Source organism: Platalea leucorodia (genome assembly GCF_965183815.1).
Source record: "Platalea leucorodia genome assembly, chromosome: W".
Taxonomy (NCBI): domain Eukaryota; kingdom Metazoa; phylum Chordata; class Aves; order Pelecaniformes; family Threskiornithidae; genus Platalea; species Platalea leucorodia.
In genome coordinates, this window is record NC_138859.1 from 35,493,391 (window position 1) to 35,503,696 (window position 10,306).

General features: G+C 40.9%; 1 protein-coding gene across 1 annotated transcript; it reads right to left on the bottom strand.

Moving 5' to 3' along the window:
• Nucleotides 1-342: 342 nt before the first annotated feature.
• Nucleotides 343-2,921, bottom strand: LOC309601964 (cell division cycle protein 20 homolog B-like; the record flags this gene model as incomplete). Its single annotated transcript, XM_082335221.1, has 4 exons — nt 343-447; nt 1,173-1,298; nt 2,443-2,506; nt 2,911-2,921. 4 exons carry the CDS (start codon nt 2,919-2,921, stop codon nt 343-345), a joined length of 306 nt encoding a protein of 101 aa, XP_082191347.1.
• Between the last annotated feature and the right edge of the window lie 7,385 nt (nt 2,922-10,306).

The window sequence follows — 10,306 nt, forward strand, 5'->3', positions numbered from 1 at the left end:
TTCAAGCCTAGTAAGCCTTAGGGAGAAGTGGAAATCCACATCCTGCACCTGGGATGGCCTTAGAAATGATAGGAGAGAATCCCATCATTAAAACCAAGGAATTTTACAAAAGCAATTTATACTATTATCTTAATAAGTCAACCTTTACAATCCCATGCATCAGGATTGTGTGTATGAATGCATGCATGTAGGCAGAGGGAGGATGTGTAGGTGACTGCTCTTTTAACTTTATTTTACTTTAATGCATAAGGTATGCATTTGCAAAAACACACTGATTAGACAGATAGTTAACTGAAATAGTTAAAACTATTATTAACTGCAATACTTGCCATAGAGTTCTGATTAATTGATAAGCATTGGATACTTCCATATTTTAATTGAATTTCCAGGAAGGCCTTGTCCAGTCATCAGTTTTCTGGTTTTGGGTAACCAGAGCAAGGAACAAATCTATTGCAATTTAAAATTTTGCTTTAGTTTTCAGAAAGAGTCAACATACACCATTCACTAGATTTGAAATGTTATCTACAATGTTTAAACAAGCTACTGAGAAATAGCCCCAGCAGAATATTTACTTATTTAGAAGGATCATTTAATTCCTTACAATGCTTCGAAGTACAGTTGCCTTATTGTCCTATCTGAATGTCATAACAGCCTATCAGTATAAAACCAAAGCCCTTCAAACACATCCTCAGCTAAGTTGTCATAGCTCCAGGAAAATCAACAGCTATGCTGCTTTACTCCGGCTGAAAATCTATTCTTCTATCTCCTAATATTCAAAGTCCAGAGACTGATGTTTGCCCTCTGACTCTTACACCTCTCCTCACCCCAGCACTCTGGGAATTTTCCCTCCCCCTCAACATTCTCTCCACATCAAGAGTTTTGGCCAAAACTATCATTGCCAATAAGGAAAAGATGATGAGAAGCATCTGGCTGTGAGACCACCTCCTCTTCAATCACTTCTGTGTGGAGACAGAAGTGGTGAATGAGAAACAACAAACTGCTGAGTCCAATCACACACTGCAGTGCCAAATGTAGCACAATTGCATATTCAGAGAAAATCCTGCTGTTCCTCTACCTGCAGAACCACCCTCAAAGTCAGTGGGAGTTTGCCAAATTAGCACAGCTATACAAGAAGAGCATAGCCTAAGTATACAGACATTTCATCATTTCACCTGATAATCTGTAGCTGCACTTTGGATGATTTTCTCACAATTTATGTCCCAGACATGCAAAATCCCATCTTTCATTCCACCCCCTGTAGCAAGGACTTTGGACTGCCAAGGACACCAGTTCATAGCCTAAAAAAAAAAAAAAAAAAAAGAAAGAAAGAAAAAAAGAAAACAGATGCCAGAACAGACTAGGAGGTTAGATGGAAAAACAGAGTAGATTTTGCTTAAAAGCCTAGTTGGAAAAAAAGAACTGCAACAAGCACCCAGAATGTATCTTTTGCTTTTTTTTTCCACCCTACACCATGCTCTTCCTCCATACACACATAGAAATGTAGGATCCCAAAACTCTAAATGCTGCTTCCTTTGCCATTGCTTCACAGTAGCCTACACTGTCCCACATATGCTCGTAAAACTCCAGCTTCTCTGCTTACCCTTCACAGGCCACAGATTCACACCTCAGTACCAGAAGAACCCAGTAGAATACAGTCTGACTTACTGCCTAAGCCAAGCCATCACAGAAGCCTAAGAAACGTGACTTACAGGGCTTACAAGAGACCTGGTATCTTCAGAGATATTTCCAGGATATGCCTAAGGCCCAGACTCTACCTGAAGAAAATCTACTAAGAACTGAATTCCACCTATTTCAATAACCTCCTCTGATCCTTTAACATCAGTGCTTCAGGCCAGCCTCAGACTTTTCTAGGAGGATAAACAGCTTATAAATGCTGGACTCCCCCTGCCTCTTATTGCTGATATCTGTCCTCTCTCCCACACAGACTGGGACTTCATAAAGATGAAGAATCTAAGTTGTCTCATTTCCAGTTTCTTACTTCAGATTCTTTGCTACCGGCAATGACATGAAAATATGGGCAGGAGGGCAAAAGAAACCTCATATTTAAAATAATTTCAGCAGAGAGAATTTTCCAAAACTCCAAAAACTGAAAGATCTTGTTTGTTAGCTTGTAAGTATTGTGCCACCAAAGTTTTCTGTGCAAGACAGAGAGACAGACAGGACTGTAAATTTTATTCTTATTTGGCATTATATTTACTACTAATCCAGTAAAATTTCCTAATCAATCAAAGCTCTAGCAAACTTATCTGTGACTTAGAATACTGCATGAGAACTGATCTTAAAATTAACTGCATCACAGTCAGGGGAGAAGAAACTAATAGATATCAGTGAGATAATTTGAAAAATTCCATGACTGTCCACATCAACAACACGATTTCACAAGAGCAAATATAGAAAAGCAGACATTCCTTCTCCATATACCTTAACTGCTGAGGAATGAGATGTGGTTTTCAGTGGCTGTGACTGCAATTTCACACCAGGGTCACTAGGCCAGATATTCAATATACCATCACTAGACCCACTTGCCAGCAACTGGTTGGTTAGTGACCATTTCAGGCTGCAAATGCTTTGTTTGTGTTGGCAAAGAGTCACAACATGGTGCTGAGCAACCCAAACATCATGGTGATAAATAGATCCTAGTCATGAACCACTGTAGATGAGAAAAGACAGCATGGGTTTAATGTTAAAGAAGACAAGCTACATCATCTCACTGATGTTACTTCAGTGGTTTCAGAAGCAAACCACATCAGAATGAAACATGCCTGCAGAACAACAGTATTTCAGTAAAAGAAAACACAAACCAGAGTATCAAAAGCACACCCTGACTGTAGAGCTGGCTGACAACAGAAAGGAGCCAAGCAGCTGCTCAGTTCAAGCCAGGCAGAATACCTGTTATCCATCACGGTTTTCATTTCCCTGAAGATATATTGCAGTGTATGCCACCAATCTGCACCTTGTTCAACTGTTGGCCATTTAATGTAAACTCTTTCCTTTTCTTCAAGAAAAGCAGTTTTGCAGCATTAATTTTGCCAAGGCCAGATATGACTCCACACCCAACAAAGAGTCAGTGTAAAAGTTCATTGCTCTGGGAAAGGGCTTACTAGTGAGTAACAGTGTGTTCTTTGGTTCTGTCCCTCTCCTTGTCCCCCTTTCTCCCTCCTACTTCCAGGCTGAAAGAAAATTTGGCACAGCTTGACACTGTTGCACTAATTGCCTGTTAGGGAATGGATGCATGGTTCTACGGCCAGTATCATCAGTCTACCAAAGGCAGGAAAAAATACCCTGCCTGGAAGCACAGCTGCTGTTACAGCTTAGCTCCTGGATATGGGTTTTACACATCAATAGCAGAGTTGAGCTGAAAATATTGAAAAAACCTTACAGTGCATTTTCTTTTCCTACCTTTCTAAGGATATTACCTACATTAAACCTATGACAAAACAGAAGAGCTTCCTGCTGGAAATTCACACTTCCAATTATTCTGATGACACTGAAAAAATCAGCAAGTTCAATAGTAACTTTCTGGGTATCTGAGAAACAGATATCTGACATTACTACAATAGATTCATTTAAGGCAATAATGACTGGAGACTTTCCCATACTGGCTCTTAAAGATTTTTCAGATGCAAGTTGAGTGATTTGGAAGCTCTAAAAATGCACACACAACTGACTGATTGCAAGAAACATCATGCTATTGTGCTTGTATTACAGACTTGTCAAGCTCTTGAAGTTCAAAAAAGCATGAAAGATTCCAACCAAGTAATGCACCAGTGAATATTAAGCACATCTTTATGGAAAGTACCTACGAAGATACACAGGAATGTGTGTAATCGATAGCCCTTGTCCTTATGGGAGATTTCAACTTCCCACACATCAGCTGGGAATATCATACTGCTGTGACGAGCAGGTCTTGGAAATTCTTGAAGTTTGTAGGAGATGATAACTTCTTGTCACAAGTACTCAGTGAGCCAACTAGGAAAGATGCCCTCCTAGACTTGCTATTACTGAATAGAGAAGGACTCGTGGGGGATGTGATGGCAGGTGGCTGTCTTGGCCACAGTGATCATGAAATGGTTGAGTTTAAAATTTTCAGTGTAATGAGAAAAAAAGGACAGCAGAGTTGGTACCCTGGATTTAAAGAGAGCAAACTTTAAGCTATTCAGAGAGCTATTTAGCAGAGTACCCTGGAAATTTGCTTTTGAGGGCTTAGGAATCCATGAGTGCTGGTCAGTCTTTAAGAACCACCTTTTAGAAGCACAGGAGCAGGCAATTCCACTGTGTTGAAAGTCAAGCAAGCAGGACAGAAGACCAGCTTGACTGAAGAGGGAACTCCTCGTCGAGCTCAAGAGGAAAAAGAAATTGTATGATCTCTGGAAGCAAGGTCAGGCTTCACAGGAAGATTACAGAGCCGTGGTTCATATATGCAGGGAGAAGACTCGAAAGGCCAAAGCTCAACTAGAGTTGAAACTGGCCAGTGCTGTGTCAGACAACAAGAAGGGCTTTTTTTAAGTATGTTAATAGCAAGAGGAGGTCTAAAGAAAACATTGGACTGATACTTGTTGAAGATGGTCATCTGACTAATAGGGATGAAGAAAAAACAGAAGCATTCAATGCTTTCTTTGCCTCAGTCTTTACTAATACTGATAGACCTTGGGCTGCCTGGTCCCCTGAGTTGGAGGACCACAAGTGTGGGAACAATGACTTTCCATTTGTGGACACTGAAATTGTAAGGGTCCAGCTGTATCAGCTGAATGTTCACAAGTCCATGGGGCCTGATGGAATTAATCCCAGAGTACTGAAGGAGCTAGCGGATGTCATGGCAGGACCCCTCTCGATCATCTACCAAATGTCTTGGGAGTCTGGGGAGGTCCCTGTTGACTGGAAGCTAGCCAATGTTATTCCAGTCTATAAGAAGGGTGTGAGGGAAGACCCAGGGAACTATAGACCTGTTAGTCTAACCTCAGTTCCTGGAAAAATTATGGAGAAGATCATACTGGGTACTACTGAAAGGCATTTAAAGAATAATGCAATCCTCAGGCACAGTCAACATGGGTTCACAAAGGGAAAGTCCTGCCTAACTAATTTGATATCCTTCTATGATAAGGTCACCTGCCTAGTGGATGAAGGGAATCATAGAATCATAGAATCATTTAGGTTGGAAAAGACCTTTAAGATCATCAAGTCCAACCACAAACCTAACACTGCCAAATCCACCACTAAATCATGTCCCTAAGCACCACATCTACACGTCTTTTAAATACCTCCAGGGATGGGGACTCAACCACTTCCCTGGGCAGCCTGTTCCAATGCCTGACTACCCTTTCGGTGAAGAAATTTTTCCTAATATCCAATCTAAACCTCTCCTGGTGCAACTCCTTAGCAACAACTAAAACACCAGTGTGTTATCAACATTATTCTCATCCTAAATCCAAAACACAGCACTATACCAGCTACTACGAAGAAAATTAGCTCTATCCCAGCTGAAATCATGACAGTATCTACCCCTTATTCTATACCATCTATGTTATGCCCAGGTCCTTGTCGCGAATGGGTGATTTAGGATGCTTAAGGAATCACCAACAAAGGTATCAGCAAAAGCGTCTTTATTATGATGTTGTAAAAGTGCGACTTAACAAAGTTCGATGGCAAGGTTCAGTCTATTATTTATTGCATGGAAGGATCATACAAAGGAAAACTGAGCTACACTCGAGTTAGAATGATTCACAGAGAGACCGGAGATGCAAAGAATAAGGGAGACCCTTCCATTGAGTCACGAGGTTCCGAGTAGACCCCCTTGCTTTCTGAACTCCTAATGGAGCTTAGGTGCGGCTAGGTCCAACCCTAGTCTCAGACTTGGACAACGGTTTATGTCTAAGGGAAGAAATACAAAGAGTAAGGAAGACCCTCCCATTGAGTCACAAGGTTCAGAAAGGACCCCCTTGCTTTCTAAACTCCTTCCTCAGAGGGGAGTCTAGGTGCAGCTGGATCCAATCCTAGTCTCAGACTTGGTCAACGGTTTATGTCTAAGGATTATAATGTTTCATTAGCATCAATTCAGCATGCAATCAAAGTTGCCAAGACAAAATCAAAGTTACCATACTACAAGGTTATGCGCGATATTGGTTGCTTACCAAAGATCTGTCGTTGGTAAAAGGTTTCTCTGCCTCGAGGAGCAACCTTGAGAGGTGTCCCAGGGAAGGAGACATCACCACCATGCAGCCACGCTGCCTAGCAGGGAGAGCTCAAAGAAGGCTCACTTAGGCTGTCATATTTATAGGATAAAGTGGTTGGCTTGTAGTCAAATTACATGCGATAGAAAAGGCATGCAGGAGACTCCTCGTATCCACAACTTTCTTTGTTCCTTGATAAAGGAGTCGCTCTGTTCCTTTGTGGGTTTTCAGAGAACAGATTGAAACTAGAGGAATTCACGGCCCGTCTACAGCTCAGGCCTTTATCTCTTTCAGAGCCTGCACCAAACCACCGCCAGTCTGGTCAAGGGGTCGAGTGCATCCGTCACACCAGCCCAGCTAGAAACATCCATTTTGTGAACATATAAACTTGAGTGCAAAGATTCTCACCTACAAAATCCCAGTTCAAATTATGTGACTTCTGTTGTAAAGCAACTTTTCTTATGGACAAAAATGTAACTATGGGTATCTTAAAATTACTGGAAGATTTTACATAAACACATGCAGATGAGAAGATTCCTTTTTTAGCAAAGTCATATGTCCACCTTTATGTAAACTGTATCTTAAAGCAGGATTATATATACCGTAGTTATATACAATCACCAATTTGCATTAGTCTCGTGAACTTCAGGGCCCAGCCTGCAAAACCCACTCACACAAATACTCCTGTTACAATAAGCATTTACTTAGAGCCTCATACTCTCACAAGAAAAATGAAACTCTCTTCAGTTGACCAAAATGCTCACAGACTTTAAGCCAACTTAAAAAGCCTCTCTGAATTTTCCCGAGCTTTGGCCAGGTCTTTGACCCATACTAAACACTGATATATGAAAGAAAGGATAATTAGAACATAACCCTTCTCTATCACATTATTTTAATTAGAAAATAAGGTAGGAGAAGGCCCAAACCTGTATTCTATCTCCCTGCCCCAAGACAGGATCACAGTTACCCAAACCAGTACTACATGTGTTTCTCCAGACTATTACAATAGTCATATGAGAGATTCAAAAACCTCCCAGTCTAGTCCAGTTTTTCACAGCTCCTCTTGTCAGAAAGCCATTTCAACACCTAAATGAAATCTTTCTTACACCACTTAAGTCTGTTGCTTCTTGCTATATCCTCTGTGATACCTCTTCTGTACTTGAAAATTCTTATCATTTAGGAGTCCTTTAAGTGGTCACCACTGTCACTGTAACTGTGTTTCTTCCTACCTCCCCTTAGGCATGTCACCAAAAACCTCCTTGCTCTGAGTTGCCCTAATGTCCAGGAATGCACTCTGGAGGTGCCTCTCAGTTCATTATAGAGGAGACATGGGCATGTAGGTACCACCTGGGTGGGATGAATCCAGATTCTAACTCCCAGTGCAATCAGTATCAGACATTAATACCTATACAGAAACAGAACTGCCTTATTCACTCAGTTGGTTCTTATTTGACGCGCTGTTCACTCACAAGGAGAAAGATCCTCTGGTACGTAAATATATCCTCTGGATATATTTAATAATATCCTCTAATATATTAATATCCTCTTAATATATTAAATATACCCTGGATATATTTAATAATATCTTCTTAATAATATCCTCTGGACCTTAAATAAGATCTGTCTTTTCCTGTATTCCTCTGCTTCACATGAAATTACTGTGCATCTTCAATTAAAGAAGCACCTTTTTTCTCCATGTCTTGGCTATCAGAAGGTTGAACATCTTCATGCTGCATCCCCTCCTGCCTGTGACTGCTAGCTACCATTTGTCCAGCACTGTCAGATAGTCTAGTGCAAAAAGAACCCGCTGGCAGCATAAACATGGTGCCAGGGCCTTTACACAACTGCTTCTTGTTGCTTTCATAGCAGTAAGGCATTTTGCTGGGTTTGTAGTCTCACCTTTCCTAAAATAATGTCCAGCTTCCTATGTGTACTTTGTATGAGTTATTCATATGCATTAATGAACACTGGAAGAATATTTGGAGATGGGGTTACGTTACTTCAAGACTGATCTTAGATACAACTCAGCAAAGATACAATTACTAGCTGGGCCAGAGCCTCCATGACATGAGCTTTACCATACCCATTTGCTTGCCATGGTGTCCTCTTACAGTCATGACATTACAAATGTAGTCCAATGGCAAAATTCAACCCATTGCTTCCAAGAATCAGTGTAGGGCTGAGCACTGTTCCCCACTAGGCACCTGTTCCCCAGTCAAAATCTCCTAGAGTTTTCTTCTAATTCTTCTCTCAAAAAGAGATTTCCCTCTAAATCTGTGGGACTCTCCAAGGACAAAGTCAGAGTCAAGAAACTGCTTCTGCCTCCTCTAGGAGCCGCATAGTTTCCTGATACCCCCTTGATCCCAGAAATTATCTCTGCCAGGTATTCATGACAGCAAAGGTACCAGTAAGGTTTTGCCTCATGGGATGAAAGGAGCTGAATTAAGCCACTACCACCAGTACGACTTCCTGCTCCCATTTCACTTCCCCTAAACCAACATAAAACTGGGGATTCCCCAATGAGTGTGCAGCCCCCATATCCTCCTCTCTAGGAAGCACAGCATAGTAAAAGTAGGAACTCTTAAATAGCTTCACAAGAAGGGGAGAGCATCATTCACTTCCCACTTTTCAGATCATTAACACCAACCAGTAAGTCCACGCCTAGACTACTAGCAAAGAACAAGGTGGGATTACTTCAACATAAATAGTTGAAGAATCACTGCAGGGTAATGAAACAATTACTAGTGTAAGTCACACTAAAATGATCTGATGCCATTCTTACAGATTCTTCAAAGAAAGAGCTGTGATGGAATTTCTGGAAGTACCTTGTCAGCCCTGAGGGTAAAGTTGTGAAATTCTGGAGACTTGAAGAGCCTACAGAAAGTATCAAGCCAGAAGTAGCATCATTAATCAGGCAGATTACCATGAAAAAAAGAGAAGACCTTTGAAAAAGCCATTCATGCTGTGAATCCATTCAACAGCACGTGGGTGCACCACCTTACTACATTCCTGGGAAATGTTGCTAGAAGCTAAACCATCAGGTGATTTTACTTCTCTTTGGTGTTAGTATTTTCAGCTACACTATGTCAATTAATGTTGGATTGGCTCCTGCAACAACCTTGAGAACCACTGAGGTTACTGAGAATGGCAAGGCACTCAGTACCTTGCAGGAATGGACCTTCCTTCAATTTGCATAAAGTTTCTGAATATTTCTTTAAATTGCTGACAATAGCTAACTACAATTGTCACCAGCAGGAAGACAGCTAAAAAGAAGAGGATTGGTTGATAAATTACTCAGTATTTGCACAGAAGAGTTTTGTTTCCCATCTACCATTAACAAATAGATTTTGATATTCCATTAACATATAATTGCCCTGACTGAAAGACATGGAGCTCAGAGGCATCATACCAGGGTTTTTAGAGACAAATGCAACTGAAGATACCAGCTTTGCAATATCTTCTTGAGGAAGATTACTGAATTGTGAAGCTGTCAATTTAGTCGTAAAAAAACATATATAGAAAATAAGATTATTATTAAAAGAAAAAAATTGCAAAAATGTTTCCTTGCCTGCTTTGTGTGTATTTTAATTCATTTTACATTTCAGCTTTACAGCAACACCTTTAACCTCTTTAGCCTTCTCCATACATTTGCACCACAGTACAGTACCTCGGCTGCGAGTTTATCTCCTGCTGGATTGCTAATCTTCTGGCCTGGATGAAGGCAAGGCCTGTGTGAATATACATGGTTGCTTACAGTAGGATTCAAGGAGAAACAAAAATCAACAGCCTGGCACTCTAACAAACATAATCTCACACATCTTTCTGAGACAGTCCAAGACAATGTTCTCCAGCCATCTACCTCACATGTCTGGAATAAATCAACAGTCTTCAAGTAGAGGTAGAAGAAGGGGATGAAGGTTCATGCCTCAAGCCCCACTCTTCTTACCTTGCAATCTCCAGCATGTAACTGCAAACCCATTTCCAGTTCTGTTCCACTGTTCTATTTCAAACTGCCAGGTGTTTTGATTTATCTGTTTGATGAAGGGAGACAGTAAATTGGAATAAGGAACCTCATTCCAGCTGTCCAAGTCTTGAAGGAGAGCTGACAGAACAGAAAG